Source organism: Microchirus variegatus (assembly GCF_963457635.1).
Source record: "Microchirus variegatus genome assembly, chromosome: 8".
Classification (NCBI taxonomy): Eukaryota; Metazoa; Chordata; class Actinopteri; order Pleuronectiformes; family Soleidae; genus Microchirus; species Microchirus variegatus.
In genome coordinates, this window is record NC_139809.1 from 22,138,620 (window position 1) to 22,165,733 (window position 27,114).

The 27,114-nt window shown below is 40.7% G+C and overlaps 1 protein-coding gene across 1 annotated transcript; it reads left to right on the forward strand.

Moving 5' to 3' along the window:
- Window positions 1-2,065: 2,065 nt before the first annotated feature.
- On the forward strand, window positions 2,066-27,114 carry ano2a (anoctamin 2a; the record flags this gene model as incomplete). The annotated part of the gene is made up of 26 exons (XM_083893881.1): window positions 2,066-2,200; window positions 2,293-2,586; window positions 4,412-4,504; window positions 4,709-4,881; window positions 5,207-5,261; window positions 5,354-5,405; window positions 5,558-5,613; window positions 6,296-6,343; window positions 6,648-6,712; window positions 7,823-7,957; window positions 8,042-8,202; window positions 9,150-9,232; window positions 12,950-13,024; window positions 13,125-13,181; window positions 16,498-16,572; window positions 18,488-18,689; window positions 19,920-20,031; window positions 20,118-20,175; window positions 20,849-20,949; window positions 21,047-21,219; window positions 21,315-21,467; window positions 21,650-21,702; window positions 23,641-23,819; window positions 24,056-24,161; window positions 25,101-25,656; window positions 26,441-27,114. The coding sequence occupies exons 1-26, from the start codon at window positions 2,072-2,074 to the stop codon at window positions 27,112-27,114; spliced, it is 3,918 nt and encodes a 1,305-aa protein (XP_083750007.1). The 5' UTR covers window positions 2,066-2,071.

Below are 27,114 nucleotides of genomic sequence, written 5' to 3' on the forward strand. Positions count from 1 at the left end.
AGCAACTTTAAAGGTGTCTTTAAAAAAATAAATAAAATAATAATAATAATATTTATAATAATAAATACTTCCGCTTGGACTTCCGCGTTTATTTCCAGGTTATGGGGCCCATAGAGCATGCGCAGTAGTGTCACTACCATAATGCCTCTCGGCTATGTGAACGAGCCGTCCGCGTTATCGACTTACTCGACACGTACAGTACATCAGCGAAAGGCATGATGGGAGTGCGCTAATGACGTGCGCTAGCAGATTTCATGAATACCTGCATCACGTTAACTTCGGCTTTAGTGTATATGTGTTACAGGAATAATGTTATTTTTGCCTGACTTCCCTTATTGTATAATTATTATTAGGAACAATAGTTAAAGTTAAAAGTAGTTTTATAACTCCCGATTCTTTCACTTCACTTAACTAATATTCAACTATAATTCGCGTGTTCATCACATTTAACAGTAACTTCATAAACCGATAGTGACGATAAGACAAACAGCCTCCCCGGGAATCAGTGGTGAAGTGACCGCAGGTCTCAGTGCATCACACGGTCACAGCTCCACAGTCCACACCGTCATCAGTGTCACGATGTCCGGGACTGAACACAGTGATAAAGTGCAGCATGTCAGTCTCCTCTCCTCAATGAATCCACACAGCAGCTCGTTAATACATCGATAATACGTTTGAAAATAAATGTTAATGAGCGATGAATAAATAGCTAAAACCTGCTTTGTCATAATATTTTAAAAATGTAACCGAAACCCCCTCATTGTCTTCATTTATTCACATTTCTCATAAAGTTTTCATATCGTACAGTTCACTGACAGCAGCACCGTTCCAGAGACGCCACATGACCGCGCTTGGCTGTGCTCGTACACAGCTGTGATGTCACTCTGGGAAATAAGATTTTTCTAGGCTTTTTATGGCCTTTAGGAATGTTTTTCAAATATGAAACTCCATGGATTAAAAATATAGAATACAAAGATCTATAAAAGCCCATGTCCATGTCTCGAGGTGTCCGGTGGACACTTTTACAGGCGTCTCTTTTACTATTGTGGTCAATGGGAAAATAGCTTTTTTGGCCCCATGGGATTTTGTTGTTGCAGTACCCACAGTGGCCACCATGTAAAAATAGTCTTCAAGGCAGAGGGGGCGGAGCTCTATCCAGTTCATATCATACATCCATGACTGGAACCTCCTGTGCGGGACCTGTCAGCTCCCAGGATCCACCTCAAGCCAATCATAAACACTCACACCCATGCAGAGAGAGAGGGAGGGAGGGAGGGAGGGAGAGGGTGAGATAGTGTGTGAGAGGAAGATAATCTGAAGATTATCTCTGACATTTTCTGTTCTTCAATTTGTTCCGTATTGTTTGTGCATCTTTGTCTGAGACACATGATGTGCTTCTCCTCAGTCATTAACAGTTCACCTTCAAAGAAGGAGTCTAGTGACCAAATTACCTCGACAGATTGTAAACTGTGCCACTTGGATTGCAATGAAAGCTTAATCTGACCCCACAGCTTCCACTGGGTAAAGAAAAGAGATGAGACACGCAGCTTAACTTTGGCTTAGATTTGGTCTGTCAGTTTAAAAACAGACTTTCTCTTAATGTTTCACATTATACATTATATTTAGCTCACCAACTATGACTCAGCCTGATATTAATTATATATTTGAGGTTTATTTAAATATGAACACTAGTGATAATCCACAGTGCTATTAAATGTAGGTCTACTTTATGAGCTACAATAATCACTAATGGATTAATGAGGTGCAAGATAATTTCAGTCCAAACACATGCTGATTAGGTTAATTGGACACTGGAAACTGCCCATAGGTGTGAATGTGAGAGTGAATGGCAATCAAGTGGTCATCAAGACTTGAAAAGAGCTATAACAATACACACCATTTACCTTTGGCCTTCAGTTTGGATTTAAGGGTTAGTGACGTAAGTGCTCAAGGTGTTGTTCAAAATCAGTTAAATCCAAACTGTTTTTCTCACAGTCTCGAGATTTTGAATTCTTGTTTTCTTGATGCAGAGGGATGAAACGGAAATGGGCGTATACATGTCACCACAGAAATGAGTGAGTCGCCGTCAATTCACTCGTTGAAGCTTGTGTCTTTGGCCCGATCGCTGTCCGGGCTTGGGCTCGATGCTGCCAATGGAGGCCCCATCAACTCCAGTGATCCATCTGAGTCCCCACCCCCGGTATGGTTTATGCATATGGAGCTTTGTCATGTTTTTGCATATTCAGCACTTTGTTCATTAATCTCCTGTGTGTGTGTGTCTGCGTTTTTCAGGAGTCAGGCATCGATTTAGGCCCTGGTCTTTTTTTTGCTGATGGCAAGAGAAAAGTGGACTATGTCCTTTGCTACAAATACAAGAAAAGGCGATCATCAAAACACCGCCTTTCAATAACATCCAACGGGAGTATTCCAATAGTCATACCGAGCCAATGGGAGACAGATGATGCAAGAGCACCTGCGGTTGATGTGGAGGAGTCAAAGCTGACAGAAGAGGAAAAGGCTGTGATGAGGGACGAGTTTGAGGTGGGACTCCTGGAGGCTGGACTGCAGATAGAGCGTGACAAAGAGGTGTGTGTCTGCTATTACAGTCTACCAAACACAAGAGAGCAATTATGAATCTAATTGTAGGTGAGAAATATAGTGTATGTCTCTCTTTAATGTATTTGTTTTTGTAGTATCATTTACATTCAAACCATTGTTAAATGAGTTCACACAATGCCACACGTGTGTTTGTCAGTAAAGTGAATGTAGAGCTTCTGTTGCCCAGCTACATTTCTGTTCTGCGCACAGGGAGTGATTGCAAGAGCAACATTAAACCAGGAACTCTAGATGGCTGCAAACAGGTTGGAGTAAAACACAAAAACAGCACCCACAAGAAGTTTCAGAAGTGAATTCTACTGCTCTCCGCCCACCCATACACTGCTGCTGTATATGCAAAAATGCTCCCTTTGTCAGGTCTGATAGTATTACTTGATAGTTGACAGTTTCCAGATGAAGGCCGCAGAAAGCAATTAATGTTGCATTGTTTCTATTCATGAAAACTGAACAGGCAGAATCAACAACAAATATCAACAAAAGAATGCTCAAGTATGTATGTGTTTTTTTCCAGGTATGTCCAAGAATCGTTGTGTCTGTGGCCATGAAAGGCTTGCACATAAACTCAGCGGCTGTTTTGTTTTGGGGATCAAGCCTGCACAGGCCAGATTACAGGACCTTATTAGAGATTGATCCACCTCTCTGAAGTGTTTGTGCTGGCACATGAATGGATTGTTTGTGTCTGCGCCTGTGACCAGATATAGTCAGGATGATTAGACAATTGAACAGTGACGGATGTGGTAGAAAATTCAACCCAGTGGATCAGGGAATGATTTGGGTTGAAAGTTACAGTTTTATTCGCAAACGGTGAAAATAAACTTCCTCGTGATACAATGTTGTGATAAAACTCTTCTGACAGAGCCAGACTCAAAGATGTGCAGCCATCTGCCTCAACAAAAATGGGGCAGAGTGGAGAGGTGGGGCACAGAAAGGGGGGAGAAAATGGACAAGATGGTGTAGGCTGTAAAATGATGGTCCACATGCTGTGTGATCACTTCAATTTCACTTGATCAAAACTGATAATTATACGTTCTAATTAGGTTTATCAAAGTTAACATGTTAATCGTTGTGATTAATACAGCAGATATTAACGCGATAAAATAATTTAACCCAGTTAACGCAAGTTTGTTTACTTCTGGCGTGAGCTGACATGAAAGCTGGAAATTATCCGTGCAAAACATTCACTTGCCTGCAGTCAGTCAGATACTGCAGGAGAGACCGAGACAGTAGAGGATTGCTGGGCAGAAGGTTTCATTTGAAGACACGGCACCATTTATTGACAATGACTGGAAGCTGCAATACTTTGCCTCGACTGTCAAAAAAAAAGTTGCGCAACTAATTGCTGAGACCTGTGCAGAGGAATTCCTCAACGTGGTTACAGTGGTGTATGAAATGCACACTCTGGTCTGGTCACTCATTACTTTGGTCATCAGAAGAAAAGGAAACTTTTAATCTCGATAAATTTAGATTTTGATACAAGGGTTAGGGTCAAAATGATCTATTGACAGTCCTAGTTATTAAACAGTATACATAATTTGTACATAATACATAATACATGTAATTTGCTGTGGTCCTTGTTTATACTCTGCAGGTTTGGAGGCTTGGACAAGGTTTTCTCCAAAATGGCCCCTTTGTAACATAAAGCAGCATTTATACACGGTTGGACAAGGCTAATGTGGCTACCTCAGATTAGAATAGCAGGAGCATTTAAATACAAAATGAAGAGTAATTGTGTCTTATGTGTCTCATGTTCACAGTTTTACTAATTGGTGAGTTTTACATCTGTGTTTGTGTGCAGTCAAATGGCCGAGGGTTTATTCGGCTGCACATCCCGTGGCCGATCCTCAGTAGAGAAGCAGAGCTGCAGAAGATCAAAGTTGCTGTGAAAAAGGTCAGAAAAGTATATTCACACACTGTCACAGCGTGGTCATTGATCATGTGCTTTATTTTCTTTATTTTTCTCACGGTGCACATCACAATAACCGTTTTTAGACTGAAGAGTACATCAACCACCTATGACATGAAGGGAAAGATGTGTAAATACACTGCAACTGTGACTGGATCATCATTTTTGTGTTTCTTTTAAATTGAACAGAAACGCGAATTGCGGAAGCGGCCAGGGGTTGTCGGGCTGTGGGATTCCATTGTGACTAAAGTCAACACACCGTTTAAACCAGACGTCCCTGACTTTGACATTCACAAAGACTCCCAGACACACGTCCATTTCAAAACCCTCAAACACCATTTTATCAGAGACAAACTTCACCTGTGAGTACCTGTTCTGTCACATAAGCACACAAAGATAAAATGTACTTTCTTGAGGATGTGACTGCACATGCAGACCTTTATCATCATCATAACATCATCTATTCTAAAAACTGAACTTTTATTGTTTTTACTCCTGAAATGGAAATTGAATATTCTGTATGCGGACTGGGACACTCAGTAACAAAGAGTTTCCTAAAATATGGTTCCGTCATATATTAAAATAGATGATAAAGAATGGCATGTCTTGGATTTGCCTGATTCTAGGTTGTCATATGATGAACAGTCTATTTCTAACACTTGTTTGTTTTGAAACTGCTTCCTGCAGCTATGACATCAAGTCCACAGAAACCTTATTTGATAATGCAACACGCAGCAGAATAGTGAGTCTCATTTTTGAATTTGTCCCGTTTTTCTTTTTTTTATATACCATGCAGGTCTCCTTCCATTTACCTTATGCTTTGTTTGTTTCTAGGTGGCTGAGATTATTTCACGCACTTCCTGTAGAAACACTTGCCAAACCACTGGTGAGGTTGGACTTTAACTGGGATTCTAATCTTTTTCTTTTTCATTCTGTTCTTATGCTGCTGTCAGCCTGTGTTTATGTTGTTCATATGCCAGCAGTCACATAACTAACTTTGCCTATGTGTTGTGTTTTCTTTATTCTATGTTTCATAAGGTATCAACTCATTATTGGCTCGGGGCGTCTATGACTCTGCCTTTCCTCTGCATGATGTGAGTGTAATAAAATGTTTCAATCCCCCTCAAATACATATATTGTCATATTCATGTTTTGTACATGAAGGCCTTTATTGTATCACTATAGAATAAATTAGTCGACATTTGCATTGTTTGTTGCGTTGATTGTCTGTGAAGAATGTCACTAATCCAGGTCAACCATAGTCATCTTCTGTGGTCAGCTTGAGTTAAGTTGATGATGTTTCACGTCTCATCCATGAGGCTCGTTCAGTTCTAAGTGGTAGAAAAAAGCCTGTAAGTCTGGAGAGTCATTACATTGAACTATGCAGATCGTTCACCCCTCGGACCCAGTTTCAGGCTGTTGGTTTCAACTGAGAGACAGTCTGCTATTGTGTGGGTGTAGGACTTTGCTATTGTTGTTTTGTATGTGACTGTTGGTCCATTATGAAGAGAGCACAGCAGTTACCTACAATTCTATTCCAAGCTTGATGTGAAACATATTCAACTTAAATCAAGCAAGTCCTACAGCTAACCACAGAAGATGTTGCAATGATTGTTTATTTTTATTTATTTATTGATTAATGAGAGAAATTGAGGCGCATAAATCATTTTAATGGAAAAATATAACTTCACAGCTATGGTCACACTAAAGTAAAATATGACAATAACTGTATAAAAATGTATCTTATTTAAAGAGCTGGTCTTTCTTTTTTTAAAGGGTCCGTTTACAAGGAGAGGACGGAAAGATCAGCGAAATGACAGACAGGTGAGTTGAGTGAACTTCACAAGATTTGTTAACCAATGTGCAAACAAACCTACTACTATTATAGGAATAACAGTCAAATATGATAGTCCTGCATGTTTTTTGTTGTTACAGTGAAAATTACGGCAGTGTTTGAGCTGTTTAAAACTCTATTATTTATAGAGTCATTTATTTGTGCACTGTCAAGATAAATAACACAACTGGAAGCTAAGTATTATTCATTGGTTCTTGGCCTGGTAGTAACCTCTGTCCTGTATATACAATAACTGTAGTTTTTTTTCTTATCCTGTGCTTGGGTTTCCCTCAGCTCCTGCATGAAGAATGGGCTAACTATGGAGCTATGCATAAATACCAGCCTGTGGACTTGATCAGGTACTGAGTACTTGATAAAAGCTGTAGTTTGCAAATGCATTTATCAGTATATCAGCTACTTGTAGCTGCTTTTCTGTTCAAGAAGATGCACACGTGGGTAAGCATGGTGCTCAATAAAGGGTTGTAGGTTAAAAGTAATTTAACCTATTAAACCTAATTATGAAAGTAAAGTCTCTCATAATTGTGTGTAAGCGATTCAAGCTCCGAGTGTCTAAAACAGAGCATGAGCGTTGCACAGTGATGAGTATTTCCGCTATCAAGGTTTAGGAGAATAGTGAAGAAGGCCCAGGGGTCTGAGATGGGTTAAGTAGGGAAATGTATTTAAATATACTTGACCAATGAGAAAACAAGACAACAACAGCCTGACGCTACCTCCAATTCTGAAGATCACTTCTCGAGATGACACATATAATCATGACTCATGACCTTTAACATATGTCATTAGAATCAGGAAGACATGAGCTCTCTTTGGAATAATTGGCTTGCAGCTCCAATATTATCTACATTTTGGTTCACATCGGCCCCTGATTGGCTTCTTATTGGCAAGGAATAATCATAAAAGCTTTCTCTTGGAGGCAGCCTTGAAATTAGCTGGCAATAATAGATTGTTCTTCTAACAACTGTTATTTCAACTAGAATGGCTCTTTGTTTATAATAAATAATCTGTAATAACTCTTAAGACTGACCAAGGGTTATGTATTTCCCTCACAAGCTGGAAGCTCTCCCCATTCATCCTGAATCCAAATAAATACTCATCGCTTGTTTGAAAAAAAAGAAAACAATTGCCTGCCATTAGAATACTGCTGAATACATGTGTGTATCGTGGTGGAACCAGATTGGGTCAGACATGCCTCAGAGCAAAAAGGTCCGACAGTTAAGGTGATTTTTTTTAATATGCCATCTGATGCTCCCTGCTCTAAAATGGAACAAAGAAAGTCTGCCCTTCAGATTTGGACATTTTTGTTATTCTCCTACAGCCATAAAACAAACACTTGATGGAAAAGAAGTAGCTACCATATAGGGTTGGGGTTCAGGAGAGTGGAGTTATAAGTGAATGTGTAACCGTGCAGACTTCTACACTTAGCTTATGCATTGCATTTATTCTAACAGGAAATACTTTGGCGAACAGATTGGCTTGTATTTTGCTTGGCTGGGTGTTTACACTCAGCTCCTTATCCCTCCTTCTGTGCTGGGCATCATTGTCTTCCTGTACGGCATATTCACTGTGGATACCAGTGTACCAAGGTAGACATCTTCACACATGTGCATGCTTATCATTATACATTGTTATCACTTTGCATGTGACGATATTAATGTCTCCCTTTTCAGTCAGGAAACTTGCAATGACAACCTGAACGTCACCATGTGTCCACTGTGTGACGGAGTGTGTGACTACTGGCGTCTCAGTTCTGTGTGCTCACTCGCCCGAGCCTCATACTTGTTTGACAATGGAGCCACTGTCCTTTTTGCTATTTTCATGTCTTTGTGGGGTAAAGTGTTTTTTTATGATAATGATGCAGGAAAAATGAGAGTGTTGTATTTGATTGCTTCTGTCCCTATGTGTTTAATTATGACTCTGACGTCGGTTCAAGATGACAGAAGAGAATCATTACATTTTACAGTGTCTTGCATTAATGAAATCCATTAAACTAGTACAGTATAAACAGTAAGACCATGACTGATTACAAATGAATTCCTGTAAATGATCTGCATTTATATAGCACCTTTCCAGTCTTGATGACTACTCAAAGCTGCTCTACACTACAGTTTTGCCATTCACCAATTCACGCACGTTTTGACGTGTCACGCCATTTGCGTTTTCGTTCGGTTGATATCACGACCAGTTCTGACTTCTGAGTTCCGTTGTTAATTGAATGCAGCATAATCACTGCATTTAAAACAGGATGCACTGTTCACAGTAGACAGCCTTTTTCCTTGGCAGAAGCTTTCCCAAAAAACCAACACCTTTTGTTCGCACCTTTTCTGCCACAATGCTGCTGCAACTGTCTTGTTGGGTTTTTTGTAACAATGCGTTCATTTAGGCTCACTTTACTTTACTTTTAATGTCGGGAGAAAAATGTTGTCGGGAAAAAATTTGAAGACAGCGGGACTAAGACAGCTGGAATTCTCTTTACACAGGGTTTTCGCTGTCGCCAGTCCCACTGTTGCGAAAAGCGTAATGTAAAGTGGGCCTAATTGGTTACAATCAGGATGTGAAGAGGATTTTAAGCATTTGAGCAAAAAATGCACAAGAAAATTATCTCTCACCCTACTTTTAAATATAATGTAGACTGGAATCAGGCAGGAGAATCAGTCACTCCACATTTATCAGGTCTACCCTATTCCTCTATTATTTAAACACTTTCTCAAGCTGATTAAAATGTCCATTTTGAAATAAATTCACTTTTTAAGGTTTCTTGTGTGTATCCTCTTGTAGCTGCCTGTTTCCTTGAGCACTGGAAAAGGCGACAGATGTGTCTGAAACATACCTGGGACCTGACGAACTTGGAGGATGAAGAGGTAAGAATGCTCTCCACATGCATACGTCCAAATCCAATAAAAACACAATTGAGAGTGGACACAATCTGAATCTTTACTTGATTTTGTTTGGTCATCTTTGTAGCAATGTCTTTAAGTTTCTGTGTTCACAAGCTTTGTGTGAGTCCGGTGAGGTGAGAATGTTGACCTCATGGTTCAGGTTCAGTTATTGACGACAGGGATCATTTGTGTTTGACTTGGAGATTATTCTTCTCAAATCAGATCCATCTTCCATCTATTTCTCCTCTGTCTCCCTCTTTGTCTTTGTCCTTCTATTTCTGGCTTCTATCATTTTATCTATGTCTGCTGTCTGAAGGAGCGAGTACAGGTGGGCAAATTTATATACCTATTAGCTGTAATCACACTCCATGTTAAGGAGTGAACGAAATGACAACAACAACATAATAATATGAGAGGCCGTTTGAGAAATAATTCAGTCTTGCGCTCATGTTACATCATACTCTCTCACACCGTCAGTGTTTCCGAGTATTGATCGTGATCGGATAAAACTCACTGAAGTTTGTTGTAAACTGTGGCCACATTTTCTCATCGACCGCGCTACGTGAGGGCTGTTGATTACAAATCGAAATTTCCGACATTGTTGTTCGGAAGAGGTCAAAATGTTATTTAAAAGTCCAATTGCCTCATTGACACGGACCCAGTCGACCATTTTCACAATACTACATCCAGAGGAGGCGGGACACTGTCTTTGAGATCCGGCTGGAGGGACATCCTGATAAGTTAATTAGAAACTGGACATTCAAGTTGACTTCTGTTTCAATCAAACTCTTTTACACATACTACTATACTTACTCACACTGCATATCATTCTCTCATACATTCTCTATCATGTTGTTGCATCCATAATAGCGTGTAAGAGAGTATGATAGTGTTTGTGAGAGAGTATGATAGTAAACGTGTGTGAGTATAATAGTAAATGTGTGCGACTATAGTAGTGTTTGTGAGAGTATGATGTAACGTGAGGGCAAGACTGAATTATTGCTCAAACGGACTCCATATAATAATATGTATTAATCATGACGTAGTATTTTTGACATAGTCATTTTGACTGGTAATGATCAGCCATCCAAATCAATTTAACATGTTTGAAATTAAGTTATACAAATACATTTGATAACATATATTGCAGTTTCATTGTTTTTAATTACTTTAAAGGTCCCATATTATACCCTATTAACCCAAGTTAAACTAGGTCCTGGTGCCCTAATGAACATGTCTGTGTCATGCTTTAGTCAAAATATCATAAGGATGAAGCACAATAGCAGTTCAATAACTCTGCCAAAACAGCCTTTTTCAGAACGCTCGGTTTTGTGCCTGGTCATTTACATGTGAATGAGACCCAGGTAAACACATATCCACTGCTTCCAGGGGAGTGTCAATCTAACTTACTATCCACAGCCATACTGTCACCACTTATCACCTATTGTCATGCACTGTCGTCACAACCCCCGCTCTGTATACACCATAGTAATGTCCGTTTACCCGTTGTTACTGCGTTTCACCGTAATGCATAGAGTGACCACGATTTTGGCTTCTCGCGATCATAAAAACATTAAAATCGAAGAAAATCGATTAATGCGCCGCGCGGCGTGTATGTAAATTTCCATGCTAGAAAAAGACCCTGAACGCACCAGTGTTACTGCGGCTGAAAGTGACGTGTGTGGATCAACAACACGAGGAGAGAACGTGGAAACACGGCAGAAAGGCAGCCTTTGGTTGAGAAGAAATGTAGGACAACATCTACATCTTTCTGCAGTGCTTTCAAACGCGTGCTCCTCATATCACCGATCCACACGTCACTCGCTAACCGCAGGCACGTAACTGGTGCGTTCAAGGTGTCCCTCCAGCATAGGAATTTACACACACGATCAACAACAAAGGGCTTGTGAAGCGTGTGAACATTTTTTTCATAAATAAAATATATCCACTGGACACACAAGTCCTCTGAGGCTAGAAGTTTGTGTAAAACACTGTGCTCCGCTGTGCAGCCACTCTTCCTCCCTCGCCTGCACTCTCGTATTTCACAGGGACAAGGGGGAGCTACAGTGGAGCTGTGAAGTACTCTGCCTGGCGGGGTGCCAACATTCACGGTGAAATGTCCACACTGTTGTCACTTGGTCGGGAGGTGTAAACATTGCGTGTTTTATCGCCTATACTTACACAAAGTGGAACCACTAAAACATGACTGAGTCTTGTTTTTTCACATTTTGGGGACTGGTATGGCCCACTGAGTCCCAAATATAAGTACTAAAATATTAAAAAGTTGATTTTGCACAATAGGGGACCTTTAATTGCAAAGATGTAATTTGTATTATTACGATCATCATCATCTTTATTATAAGAATAAGAATAAGAAAGTAGTAGTAGTGGTATGTTCAATATTGTAGATTGATATTGATTAATATATCAGAACTATGAAAAGAACACTCAACTAAAAAGTGACAAATAAACCAGAATATATTTTATATTTCAGATCCCTCAGGGTAGCCACCTTTTGCTTTGCACTTTTCATCAGGTTATCGCCTGGAATGGTTTTCCAACATAGTCTTGAAGGAGTTGCTGACAATTGTTGGCAGTTGGGTTCAGGTCAGGTGATTGTGGAGGTCTGGTGATCACACAGCACTCAGTCACTCTCCTTCATGGTCAAACAACCACGTTAATCTTGATTAAATTACCAACAGTGTCACACATCATCACACCTTCTCCTCTCCCCTTCATGCAGACTGCATTCCTTTAGGGTGTGAAGGCCACTGCTGAGGACTTTTTATGACGCTGTGGTTGCGTCAGTGGTCCTGTTTGCTGTGGTGTGTTGGGGAGGGGGTTGTTCTGTGAGGAACAAAAACAGACTGAAACAGACAGGGCTGTCCCCTGGACTCCATCGAGGTCATCCAAGAGAGGAGGGTCCTGGCCAAACTATCGGTCATTATGGACAACACCTCACACCCTCTGCACAAGTCAGTGGGGGCCTTAAGAAGCTCCTTCAGTCAGAGACTGAGGTATCCTTAGTGCAGGACGGAGCGGCTCTATAATATAATTTTTCATAATATTTCGTAATTTTCTATGTATACTGAGCTGCTGGAACCCCGTACTCTCCCCACTGTGGGATAATAAAAAGCTATCTTATCTTATGGTGGGAATCAGAAGGTCTGATTCACACAGTCTCATCTGAATAGCTGATGTTAAGATCTCTTTGCTACGTGAACTTGGTGAAGCATCTAGTCTGAGGTTCTGTTTTATTTATTTATTACTGAGGCAAAGGGAACTCTTGGTAACCGATGGTTTTCGCAAATGCACTTGTGGACTCAATCATCCATCAAAGTTCTGAAATATTCCAGAATGACTGACCTTCATATCCTAAAGTAAAGTGAACTCTGATTAACACAACTGAACACATTAAGAAGGCAAGAAGTTCAACAAATTAACTCTTGTAACTCTCACACATGTTAATCTATCTCATAAAACTGGCTGAAGGAATATCAGAAGTGAGCAAAAGTGTCATCAAAGCAAAATATGGCTTCTCAACAATATAAAACATATTCTGGTTTGTGTCATATACTGAGACTAAAGCATAGAGCACATGATTGATTTGGGCCACTACCCCTTTAAAGAATCTATATATATGTATATATATATATGTATATATATGTGTGTGTGTTTTTACATGGTCACTTGTTGCAGGAGGAGCTGAGGCCTGAATATGAAGAAGCTCTACAGGAGAAAAAGGTGAAGATGAAAGCGCGGTTGAAGAAGAAGGTACTGTAGCCGCCTGTGTTATTCAGATACAGTTTCATGTCTTGTAACAAACACACGCCGCTCATACTGTGTTGGTTTGTGGGTTTGTGCTCTGGTACAGATGACTCACTCTGGAGATGGTGCAGACGGAGAACGAGACCAGATGCTGGCCTCCCAGGTATCACCACACGCACACAGACCAACACATGAAACAACAAATCAAATTAAATTTATTTATATAGCCCACAATTACAAAACATAGTTTATCTCACGTGACAATGAAGTGTGAGAGAGTGAGTGTGTGTGCACCACAGGAATTCCCCCAGCAGTCTAGGTCTATAGCAACTATAAGCTTTATCAAAAAGGAAAGTTTAAAAAAGTCTAACTTTAAATACTGAGAGAGTGTTCCCAACTGTCATTAGGAGCTGGTTCCACAGGAGAGGAGCCTGGTAAAGGGCTCTGCCTCCCATTCTGCTCTGACCATTAAGTTCTTTGTACGTGAGGAGGAGGATTTTAAATTGAATTCTAAACTGTACAGGAGCCAGTGTAGAGAAGCACTAGAGTTATTTGGTCTCTCTTTCTAGTTCCTGTCAGAAATCGTGCTGCAGAATATTTTTAATTAACTGAAGGTTTCGAACAGACTTGTTGGAACATGCTGATAATAAGCAGTTACAGTAATCTAGTCGAGATGTGACAAAGGCATGAACTAGTTTTTCAGCTTCCTTTAAAGCGGACCTAGACCGGAAGTTCCAATTAACGCTGTTTTTTTAGTGTGTATCTGTGTCATTACCTTGTTTATGAAGCCCGGAAGGTTCTAAACAAAAAGTTCAGCCACTGCTGAGAACGATGTGTTTTATTGTAATCTCGGGCTCAGCGAGATCTCTGAAAAAACCCGGTCCGGTTACGTAAACAGCGGTTCTCCTGAACAGCAGATCCTCCTGCTCCGGGCACTAGTCCGGGTACATTGAACCGCAGAAGAAGAACGTCCGTTGTGGAGGTGTTTCATGAGCGACAGTGTCTTCTGACTCTGGGTCTGACTCCAGGTCAAAGTCATAAAAGGGACTGCGGCGGGGAGTCGTGAAGAAGCTATTTTTAAACATTGTTAAAACAATGTTTTGATAATGAGTAGCGGTGCATCCACCGTTCCAGAGGGGGGAGCTGTGCTTCTGAGAGCGGGTGTGCTGAATATACTGGCCAATCACAAGCCTCTGTCTTCTGGCTGAGAGAGTTGAGTCTTAAGTCTCGCTGCTGGGAAACACCGTCAGAAAAGAGGATTTCTATCAGCTCCTTTACAGCAACTAGGAGGTTTTTGACCATAAAAACAAGTTAATGTATGTAAGTAGAGCTCCATAACTAACATATGTGCAACAGGACCACTCTAGACATGTTGATGTCATCTAAAGTGACAATGTGGTCAGAGAGTTGTTCTCTAAGGTGTTTAGGGCCGATTATAATGACCTCAGTTTTATCTGAGTTTAAAAGAAGAAAGTTACAGGTCATCCAGGACTTCATGTCTTTGAGACATTCCTGGAGTTGAACAACCTGATTTGTTTTATCCTGCATCATTGATAAATATAAATGTGTGTCATCTGCATAACAATGATGTGTATGTTGTGCTTTCAAATAATGTTCCCTAAGAAAGCGTATATAAAGTAAAACGTATAGGCCCAAGTCCTGTGAAACTCAAACACAATTAACTTTTGTTTGTAATGAGTCATTATCATTAACATGAACAAACTGGAATCTATCAGATAAGTATGATTTAAACCAGCAGAGGGCAGTACCTGTGATCCCAAGGGTCTGCTCAAGTCTCTGCAAAAGAATGTCATGATCAATGGTGTCAAAAGCAGCACTAAGATCTAACAGGACAAGTAAAGAGACTAGACCAGTATCTACATTATCTGAGGCCAAGAGAATGTCGTTACTAACTTTAACTAGTGCTGTTTCTGTGCTATAATGTAATTCAAAACCTGACTGAAAATCTTCAAACAGGCCTTTAATGCACAGATATTCACATAATTGATTGAAACTGCCTTTTCTAAGATTTTAGAAATGAAGGTAAGATTAGACATAGGTCTGTAATTAGCTAAAACATCTGGGTCAAGGGTCCCTTTTTGTAAGGAGGGGTTTAATCCCTGCTACTTTAAAAGTTTGGGGGCACATATCCAGATTAATTTGATTTAATATAGCGCTATTAATGAAAGGAAAAATATCTAACAGTTTAGTGGGGATGGGCTCTAATTGACAGGTTTGATGGTTTAGATAATAAAACTAATGATGTTAAATCAGGGAGATCTATAGGGGAGAAACTGTCTAATTGTACACACTAAAGCTCTTGTGCTAAAAGATAAGTCAGTGCCACAAGAACAATACATTTTTTGAAAGTACTTACACATAAGAGACTGCATTACCATTTCTACAGTACACGATTCCAGTTTTTACATACGTGGTGTAGGACATAGGGAAGTGTTTAACAATAACAAATTGTGGTTTGTGATAATGTGAGGATTGGGCAACCCATGGCCAAGCAGGAAGGGAACTTGGTTTGTAACCAGGTTTACAAGTGCTTTCAAGTGCTGGTTTGAGTTTCTGCTAGGTCAGGGCACAAACCAACAGGCTGGGGGGCACATCCAGTGTACTCATAATGTTGGTCCCAAGCCTGGATAAATGGAAGGGTTGCATCAGGAAGGGCATCCTGGGGTAAAAATCCCTGCCAAGTCAAAATGTCTATCCTTTTAGAAATGCTTGGGGAAAATACAGTATTTCAGGTTTGAAAGTACAGTGTAGGAGACTACTTGGAAATGTCCACTACATCAAATTATTATTTTGTATTGAAAAAAAAATAGGTGTGGTCCATCGACTATGAAAATGAATGTAGCTTCTATGAGACAACAGCAGCTGTCACTCACACACAATTCAACATCTATTAAAACTTACGTCTTCTATAAACTCTGTTAGATTTTGCAATTATTTCATTGTTTGGATGTGTTGCTACTGGTGTGTGTTTTGGTGCACAAACTTTTAGATTTACTCACCCCCTCTCACTTTTTCTTTTACTTTTTGTGGTTATTACCTGTATATTTATAATTGGCCTGAAATATATAATTAATACATATGATGATGTCTGTTCATATATATCAACAAATGCCATCACAAACGAAATTGCAGTCCATCTGGTTTTTGCATCAGGCCTTTACAGATTAATTCAGTCTGTATCAGTTAATGTTGGTGCAACAAGAAGAAACCCCCTGCTGCTGGTGGTTGAGTCCAAAGCTGCTTACCTGGCTGAGATTAGCCCAGATTACTGATGAGGAGAGAGAGAGAGAAAGAAGGGAGGAGGGAGAGGAGGAAGGGGAGGGGATTTCTTTCCTCTCAGGTGGTAAACACATGCCTGTCAGACAGAAAACGGAATGTCAGTGTGCAAAACCCGCTCAGCATTTCTCTGCATTCCATACTAAGAAACCCAAATAATATGCACGTTTTTTTCTTTACAGCAGGAGCCAGAGTCACTGGACATTGAGGATCACCTGTCAGGTTACCTCATCAATGTGTCCACCTTACTACTACTGGTAATTTATTTGAATTCACTTCATGTTCTCACCTTTCTATACCTCTGTGTAGCTCCACATGACTCTGTGTTTCTCAGTATAGCAGTGTGAACTCATGTTACCCTACCAACTTTGACATAGTCAAGTCAAAGTCAAAGAGGTTGGAGTATGACTGAAACACAATGAACTGCCCAAACATTTCCCAAAAGGTTTGATAGTATTGCTAGACAGAGCCTGTTTTCAGATGTGGGACACATTTACTGTGAGATAATTTTTTTGTTCACAAAGACCAAACAAAGGCAGAATAATAACATCAACAACAATCTCCAAATGTTACACACTGCCGCTTGAAACATAATTCAAAATATTATATTACATGAGAGGTACACTGTCCTCCTAATGCAAACTAACATTTTTCCAGAAAAAAATTAGAGTTGGGGCCAATTCCAATTCCTACCTTATCCCTCAAGCTCAACCCTTATCTTAACTGGCCCTCAAAACCAAGTGTTATTTTGTCACTTAGAAATGGGACACCCCTTAAATGCAGATACGTCTTCAGACTGCGGGGGGCAGAATAACGCGAAAGCTGCGTCCAGTCTGTCAACTCCAAAAAAGAAGAAGAACACATTTACGTCACAATTATTTATTATTTTATTTCAGTCAAGTTATTAGGTTGTCAGTTAGTTATAAGATGATACTCATACAAATACCACAACCACGGACATATTCAGCTGACAGTTACCACACACCACGGCTTATTGAAAAGTAAACCATAGCAAACCATCGCTTGTCTGCACCGGCCGGCTATTGACAAAAGATCGTACAATAAAAATAAATGTTACACAACAATGGCGTCAGTAATCCATAATATGGGTCTAAACTAAGATAATACAATGTTTTTCATAAATGTTATATCTCTATTAACAAAGAAAATACTTAATTTGTAGCGTACTCGTTTCGCTGCTTTCGGCGCCATCTTTGTTGGCATTGCGTGTTTTGGCTACCCAAAACACGCAATGCATTCTGGGTAGCCCTTGCTCCCAAGGGTGGTCTCGGAAAATCTCAATATTGAGGGCGATACAGCCCTTAAACTTGGCCCTTTTTCTGAGAATCGGGACAGCACTTGCACTAGAGGGAGGGCATTTTTGAGATTGAGGGTTAAGATTGAGGGTTAAGCAAGGAATTGGAATTCACCCTTACTGCTCGGTCACAAGAACAAAAAAGACTTTACTTTGATTTATTCATGAGTGAACAATACATTTTGCCTGTAGCTTCTCTTGGGTTCCCTGATTCGCTGATTTGGAGAAGTTGAGCTGAGCTAAATATCAGATCACATGGCCATTCACAAAGTCAAAATCCATTTCTATCCTTTATATACTTATGTAACGAACATAAACAATACACTATTATTATATATTTTGTAAGCAAACTAGATGTTTCTGCCTGCTTGTGACTCGGAGTGACAGTGTGTGTTCTTGCTGAAATATTGAGAGGGGATAATTCTTGTAAACAGACACTGATTTTTACAAAATAATATAGTGACAGAATATTTTATGGAACATTTATTGATGATCATTTAGGATGAGAGTGGGCAACATATTTTTTTTTCTGGTTCTGGTTTTCTTGGTTTCAAAGAAGTAATAGTCATTGAATCCATCTTTATGTACAACATGCATAGCATTTACAGTTTAGAAGTAAAATGCTGTAACGTTACAAAACGTTTTTTGAGCTGTGACATGTAACCTCACTGATACATTTTCTTTCCTGTGATTTTTTCCAAAATAAAAGTCTGGCTGTGTTTCAGCAGCTGTGAGCTGTGCTGTTCACTCATGAATAAATACAAGTAACACAATTTCAGAGTGCGGTGGTTTTTCTCCGTTAATTCTACATGTTGGAGTCTCTCATCCATGTAAATGGTTATCTTTTGTGTTCCCAGATCTTTGTGACCTTCTCAGCAGTCTTTGGTGTTGCTGTTTACCGAATCTGCATGTTGAGTGTGTGGTCCATGAACCCTGATCCTGAAGCCAAGGCCAGCGTGAGGATGACCGTCACAACCACGGGCATCATCCTCAACATGCTGGTGGTTCTGGTGCTGGAGGAAGTTTATGGAGCGATTGCAGTGTGGCTGACGGAACTGGGTATTGTATTTCATTTTAAGCTAATTTCTTTAAGTTTACAAGGACTGTATAGGGAAACCTTACAACTCAGTATGGGCTTGATTTACTGAGATCCCAAATAGAGAGCGCTAAATTGCGTATGCAAGCTCAATTGTGTTTTGCGTGTGACCTGCTGAGATTGCCGCTGCAATTGACTACAGGTGCAGAAGTGGTTAAGACCGCCCCGATTTAAATGAGGATTTTGCAAGGGTTGTCAACATGGAGAAAGAGCAGACTCAAAATGAAATTCGAAGCCACGGAACAGCAAGTACAGCTGACGTTCTGTCATGAGCAGATAACTGGGATCGAGGGATATGACATCCTTGAAGGGGCCGTACCTATGTTCCCCGGGTCCAACAGAACAAGTTGGCAGCGCATTTTAATGTTGTTTCGCCATCTAGTATAGTATCTAGAATGAATACAGTGGATATATATTATAAGTGCTAATATTAACCGAAAAAAACAGTGTTAGCTAGCTCGTTTTAATGTTGTTGTGCCATCTAGTATGGTATCTAGAATTAATACCCAACCCAGTTACACCTTCAAAAAGTCATACTATGGCAGACCAAGTCAGGTCCAACCCATTTTTGAGACTTGGTTCCCTGACTAAAAAGAGTAAAAGAGGAATAAGAGGAATAATAGTGTCTGTCTTCGGGTTAAAAAGGTTTACCAGTGGGGGGCCACAAAACAGAGACAGCCAATGAGACTTAAACAATCCTGCCCCCACTGGAAAGTCACCTCCAGTCATAAAACAAGGACTGTTACAAAATGAGGGGGATGCAGGATTTGTTTAAACTCAAATCAGGCTTTTTGTCTGCATACAAGCCTTAGACAAAGAACAATAGAATACAGCCACATGGCTTAGGTCCCAAAATAGTCCATTATTCTCTGCATTTAGTACAACTTTTGGTTGCGAAAGAACTCACTCAGTACCGCCAAGTCACAGTAGGTTTTTAGACGAGTGACCTCTTGCGTAAAGTAGTCTCTTCAGATGTCTCTCACTCATATTTCTATCTATCTATCTATCTATCTATCTATCTATCTATCTATCTATCTATCTATCTATCTATCTATCTATCTATCTTTCTTTCTTTCTTTCTCCTAAATAAGTTGATTTAGGAGGCAAAAGTAACTATCATGAGCAAGTGTGTCTCACATGAGCTGATGAAGCTATGATGATGGTTTTGTAATGATGTGACTCCTCTTCAACAGAACTCCCAAAGACAAATGAAGAATTTGAAGAGAGGATGATCTTCAAGTCTTTCTTTCTCAAATCCATGAACTCCTTTGCACCCATTTTCTATGTGGCCTTTTTCAAGGGCAGGTTGGTGCTGCGTCTTGTTTCATGTGTCTTCTTTCACTCAGTTCTCACCAGTCTTTGTCATGTGACTTGGTTTCCTCTTCCTACAGGTTTGCTGGTCGCCCTGGCGATTATGTTTATGTCTTTGGTGACTATCGGATGGAGGAAGTAGGCTAAGTTATATGCATTATTATTAAATAATGCTGTGTTCCATTTACATCGGAACTTGGAATTGGGAGTTCACTGCATTCCAGTTGTGAAGTCGGAAAAAGCATGGACACAAATGTATCTGGTCTCTATCTCTCCTCTATCTTCTTCTCTCCTTTCCATTCTTCTTTTTGCCCACCTCTCATTCAACACCCTTCCCCCTCTCTCCTACCCCAACCGGTCGGGGCAGATGTTTATAAGTCTGGAGATTTCTTCCTCTTAAAAGGGAGCTTTTTCTCTCCACTGTAACCAAGTACTTGCTCATATTGTTTCTGTTGGCTTTCTCTGTATAATTGTAAGGTATTCACCTTACCCCTCCATGTAAGTGCTTAATTTATGTTATGAATGGGCACTATACAAATGAAATTGAATTGAATCGGATCTTGGGTTAGCGATACTAGCCATCGTCGATAACAACTCTTGATATGGTGAATGCTATTAAAGTTAAAAGCAGCAGAGATTTTATGGTGGCAGCCATCTTGGAATACTAACTTGGGGTACATGGGGTTCCTCTCTGAGTTAGAAAACGAGTTCGCAAGAGTTCGCAAATTCCAAGTTCCGACTACAAAGGGGATGCAGCATAATACATGTTATTTATGATATGAATAATACATGTGTATTTTGTATTTCACAGTGTGCTCCTCCAGGCTGCCTCATTGAACTTTGCATCCAGCTTAGCATGATCATGCTTGGGAAGCAGCTAATTCAAAACAACGTGTTTGAGATTCTCATACCGTGTGTATTGATTTCATTTCTTGCAGAACTGCTGTTTTTTCACTCGCTGATGTCCCTATTCTTTGAACTATATTGTCATGGTTTTTGTCCTTTGCAGTAAACTGAAAAAGATGTACAGAACAATGCAGGTGGAAAAGGGGAAAAAAAGAGCAGCAGAGGCAGATGAGGACAATGAGAGTAAATCGGAAGAGAAGAGACCAAAGCAGCAATTTGACAAAGATATTGCCCTCGAACCCTTTGAAGGTGTCAGCTCAGAGTACATGGAAATGAGTGAGTTCTTCCCATCTCTCGTTCTCATCACTATCCACTCTTTCTCCTGCTACTTGCAGTTAACTATATTTGCATACATGTGTTCATATTTACAGTAATCCAGTATGGTTTTGTATCACTCTTTGTGGCCTCATTCCCGTTGGCTCCAGCGTTTGCCCTGCTCAACAATGTAATTGAGATTCGTCTCGATGCAGCTAAATTTGTCACTGAGACCCGGCGGCCTGATGCTGTGAGGTGTAAAGACATAGGTAATGATCAAATGAGCAGCAAGCCTGCTCTGTCATTCTCTGCCATCCTGTTTCTTTTAATCACTTTCTTCTTCTTTACTCTGCCCCTCCATGTCTGTCTCTTTGTCCTCATGTTCCTCTATGTGTCTGTTATCATCTCTCCTTTCCCGGTTTGTCTGTTCTGATGTGCATGCCTTCTCCAGGGATTTGGTACAACATTCTCTGTGGAATCAGCAAGTTCTCTGTCATTACCAATGTAAGTGTGTGAAACTTCTTTTTGTTACATCTTCAGGAACTATTTTGGCATAAACACTAGAGAAGCACCAGAATTCGGCCACGAAAACATTTCGGCCGGAAATGGCCAAAAAAGGCATTTTCGGTTTTTGGCTAAAACAATGCGCCTGAAAAGGATGTTGGGATGACACATGCAATAACTGTGGTCAGCACAGCCTGTCTATTCCCACTAAGAATCTGTCCAAGATCAGTTTTGAACACCAATTAAACGGTTCCAAAAAGATGTGAGCACACGGTGGAACAGCACCTATTAAATGGAAAATCTGGAAATCTCTTTGCACAAAAGCGAAACTTGGCTGCATACAGCACAGATTATGAACTCCCCGTGACATTCACTTCACACTAGTGACATTATTTATCTTCTCGCCCACTTTGAGCCGTTAACTAAAAAGATCAGCTCATCTGATGCATCTTTGGCAGACGTTATTCCCTTAATTTCAGCACTAAAGCATATTCTACACAAAGAGATTGAGACCCAGACCACGGGGTGAAAACAATGAAAAGTGTGCTGTCTGTCAAGTCTATCTACTCAGATCCCCTGCACTTCGTCACGACTGTACTCAATCCTCGTCATAAAGATGATTACTTGGATGTGGGGATAAAGCAGCATACAGAGAAGTGATCCAAGCTAGGTTGGATACGGAGAGCCCACTTAGAAACAGAGAAGCGGGGGCAGCGTCAGACGCATCGACAAAAGCGTCATAAAACCATATCTAACAAACACAGACATGCTACATACCCACTGAAAGGTCAGAAACTCAGCTAAAAGCTCATATAAACCATTCTTATGTGCATGAAACACAGTTAAAACACCGATGGATCAAACAGCAGGAGCGGAAAAAAACCGTCAGCGCACACATTGAAAAGCGGCACCGGAGCGTCAGCGTGATTATGTAAACAAAAAAAACATGTGTCGGCTGGACAGCAGGGAATCTACAGATTTCAGTGGTACCATTTTTATCACTCTACGAACAAGATTTACAGATCCAGCCGCAAACTAAGAGCAAAACAACAACTGACTTTAAGAAATACAAGCAGAAATGTCATCTTACCTTTGCTGTTTATCAAAACAGGTTATTTCCACCGGAACAAAACCACTTCTAATGAAGAACTACACTTACATAGTGGTCTGATTGATCATTACAGAGCGACATTAGATCATTCTGATTAGAGAAAGGCGAATGTCTGCAAAAATGCGTCATATGCATATGCATTTATTTATTCACACAGATTGCAATCAATGACAATGAAAGACATCAATCCATGCTACAAACTATAATCACTTTTATATGTCATATCAGCCGATATGGAGAAAAATCACATATTCCATAATGGTATTATGTCAATGGTTATTAATAAAAGGCCTACCAAATCACAATTTGAATCAAGTTGATTTTAAAACAAGCATAATATCTGCTGGCATTCTCGCTGTGAGAAGTTTGGGGTGAGTCCAATGAAGCTGGGATGATGTGGTCCTCATCCTAAGTGATCTTATGGTGATTGGTATTATCTGGTACTGTGGCTTAGTTGCTTAAAATGCCTCTCTAGTAAACAGGAGATCCTGGGTCCAAATCCCAACAGTACCTCAGTAATTCGGCTACCTTGGCGAGCACCCACACAGGAATGCCACTCAAGACAACCTCTGCAAGATAGTTGTCATAACACTAGTACACATGCTGCTACGCTGTTTGTATGTACAATCTACCATGTAGAGGGTTGTTATTGACTGGTGTTGCTAAACCCTGATATGTTCGTGTTTCTGACCTCAAGTGAAACTTGAAACTTCTCATTTCTTCTTATTCTGATTCTGATATTGAGCCGTAGAACTGGTAGTAACTAGTACATGGTTTCGGGTTGTATCTGTGATAACATAGCTGTGTCTCTTCCACTGTCTCCTCAGGCGTTTGTCATCTCCTTCACATCAGAGTTTGTTCCAAGAATGGTTTATCAGTACATGTACAGTGTAAATGGCACCATGAATGGCTACACAGAACACTCACTGTCCTACTTTAATGTCAGCAACTTCCCAGCGGGCACTGCGCCCAACACCACCCTCATCTCCGGAGTCTCCATGTGCAGGTCAGAACGACTCTTTTAACCCTGACCTTCCTTTGATCGCCCTGTAAATCCTTGAGAGCAGCAGCTTAACTCTTACTCTGTCTAAATTCCAAACTTGTTGGCAGATTTTACAAAACGTGAAATGTGGCTTTTATAGAAAGACATTTACCGAGGGAAGTTGTTGTAAGAAGTAGCATATTTTTTTGCTCTTTAATGACATTAGCCCATGTTGCCCATGGTTCATTCTGACCCTCCAGGTACAAGGACTACAGAGACCCACCGTGGGTACCAGATGCCTACACCTTCTCCAAACATTACTGGTCTATCCTGGCAGCAAAACTGGCCTTTGTAATATTTTTCCAGGTATGAGAATCATATTTACCACTGTGGCTTTGTTAATGTCACTCTAAAATGGTGATCATTTATATCAAGTCTTCCTTGAACACTCTTTCTTTATGAATTCTTCACCAATGTTGTCTTCTTAGTTGTGACAAGATGCAACAGGTTTGAAGGGATGCACAATCTAACATTTTTTCTAGATTAATTCTTGGCCTAGGTCACAGTATAAATGTTTAAGGTTGGATAAAATAAATAAATTGGTGAAAAGACAAGGTCATAAGAATAGCAATCTATAAAATTTGGTTTTAATAAGTGATTTTTAAAGACGTCACTTATTCCACAAGCCTTACCTTCTCAGGTAGGTTGTTCCAAAGTTGAAGGACTCTGATTGCAAAGGCTCGGTCTCCTGTGGATTTGAGCCTTTGGAATAGCCAGTAAGGCCCTGACTGGGGATCTATGACTGCATGGTGGTCCGTATGGGGTCAACATTTCTGAAATGTAGCTATGGGGCCAAACCCATATGAGCTTTAAAAGTCAATTTTAAAATGTACAAGGAGCCAGTAAAGAGCAGCCAGGACTTGGGCAATGTAAGAATGTCTGTTTTGAAGCTGGAGATGAAAAGAGAGCAATAGAGCTCCACCCACATCAACCTGCCTATTTACGTACATAATTGTCCCATTGTCTGCAGAATGTTTTACCAAAGAACATGATTTATCATTTAAAGGTCCAGTGGTTTTTATATTTATATCAGGATCAGGATCAGCTCTACAGAGTCAGCCATTTTGACCACCATGTTTTAAGGTAGCCCACATTAGATAAAAAACGTTTTTTACTGAGTTTTGATGCAACCTGAAGGCTACATAGTTTCAACAACACACTTAAAAAGAAGACTGGTGAGGGATATCCTGCATAATGTACCTTCAGGTCAGACAGAAAATAAAATAAATATATTTTTCTCTACAGAACCTTGCTATGTTCCTCAGCATGTTGGTTGCCTGGATGATCCCTGATGTTCCTCGGTCACTGCGGGAGCAGCTGAAGAAAGAGAACATGATGCTGATGGAGTTCCTGCTGAATCAAGACCAAGAAGCTTGTGCCAAATCTGCAAGACACTCAATTTCCTGCTTCCCTGCCATCATAGACATTGTGGTGGAGGCACCACAAGAAGAGCATGAGGAGCAGCAACTCGAGGAGGAGCAGGAGGATAAAGAAGAGTCTGAGGTCAATCTGGATCAACTCAGAATGATGAGTGACAGTGATCCAGAGTTTGGGAAGACAATTAATGAAGTTGAAGAAAATGCACAAATACTGTGTGAAGAGGAGGATGAGAGCAGAGTGGTGGAAAGTGGGAAAAATGAAAAAGAAGTAGTAAATGATGGGGCTGGAAAGGGGGATGATGAGCCAGCGGTGCTGAAAGATAGAGAGGAAGGAGGACACATTTATGAAGAAGACAATTATGTGAATACAGATGAGAAGTTTCTGGATCTTGATGCCATCATGAGTGAGCTGGGCCTGTTAGGTGAGTAGATAAACTTCATATTTCCAGTATTATATCTTAAATTTTCTAAGGGTGCACACCAGTCTGGTCCAGTTAAATCAAACCCTGGTGTGTTTAACCCCTTAGTACAGTTCATGTGAGACCTCTGTTGTGGACCAAACAACCAAACTCTGGTCCGATTGAAAGACGTGGTCTCGGAGTGCATGCAAGTGACATGTGGAGTGGTTCATCACTGATGTGAAATCTATCCAAACCTTTCACGGGACACATACTGGCTACAGCCTCAGTGTTCTCATCTACTGTACATCCGCAAGTCCGAACGTCTGTTTTCTGTGTCTAGCAGGTCGCATCTCTTCCTCCTCTACAGGAAAACTAGCACATTTATCCAAGCATTGTCACCCCAAAGTGGCATGAAATTGCAGACTCGCCACTCCCTTCGGGCTAATTATGCTAGCTCAGCTAGATGTGCTATCTTACCAGTGAAAGGGAAAGAGTTTTGAATCGAACCAGCTGAAAAATTCAACAATGTATGAAATTTCCATCAGGTGTGGACCAAATGAAGCAGGCTATCAGGTGTGAACACACACTTAGACACTGTGTGTATGAATAAAAGGTTGGGAAAGACAGATCTGACCATATGTGGTCAAAGTAGGTGCAGTCATACTCGGATCATTGAAGATGTTAATAACAGGTCTGAATGTGGCCTTAGATTTGCTCTCCACTTGAAATCTGGAGTAATCTAGTAAGTAATCTATTCCTTATTTGTGTCAGTAAATTATTATCCTTGTTTATTTTTGTCACATAGATGAGGAACCTTCAACAAGCAAAGCTATGAATACAAACCTTCCTCAACAAGGCTCTAAACAGGAAAACCAGACAGAGCCAGAGTCCCCGTCATCTAACAGAGGTTCATCTCAATGTCTGAGGGCCTCCAAGGCAGATCTAACGACATCAGATACTGACAGTAGGCTCTTCTCACTGATTGCTCCTCCACCTCCTAGAGATCCAGGCTTAAGGTCAAAGGCTCGCTGCTCAACCCTGCCTTCTCATCACAAAGGGGCCGAGGTTTGTGACAGACTGCCACGGACCAGCCACTCCACCAGCCTCACCAGGTTTCAGCAATCAGCCACACTCACTCCTCTGTGTCCCCTAGAGGCGTCACTTTCAGCATCATCTAGCTTGTTCTCTCACCCACACACACCAGCATCACCTTCACCTTTACATCCTGCACAGTCCCCAACAGTCAGCCCTGCGTCCCCTCAGCCCAAAGCCTCCAGTGAACTGTTTGTGCTGAAAGGTCCGCCAACCCAACAGTCACGCTCCAGGGGCAAAGCCCGTTGCTCCACCTTGCCTCCACGACAAAGAGTTCCTGGTCCGGAGGAGCTCTCCACCAAGACTAGCCATTCCACCAGCTTCACAAAGCTGGAAGAACAAATCCCACCTTCACCTAGTGAACTGAAACGCAATACGCCAGTATGA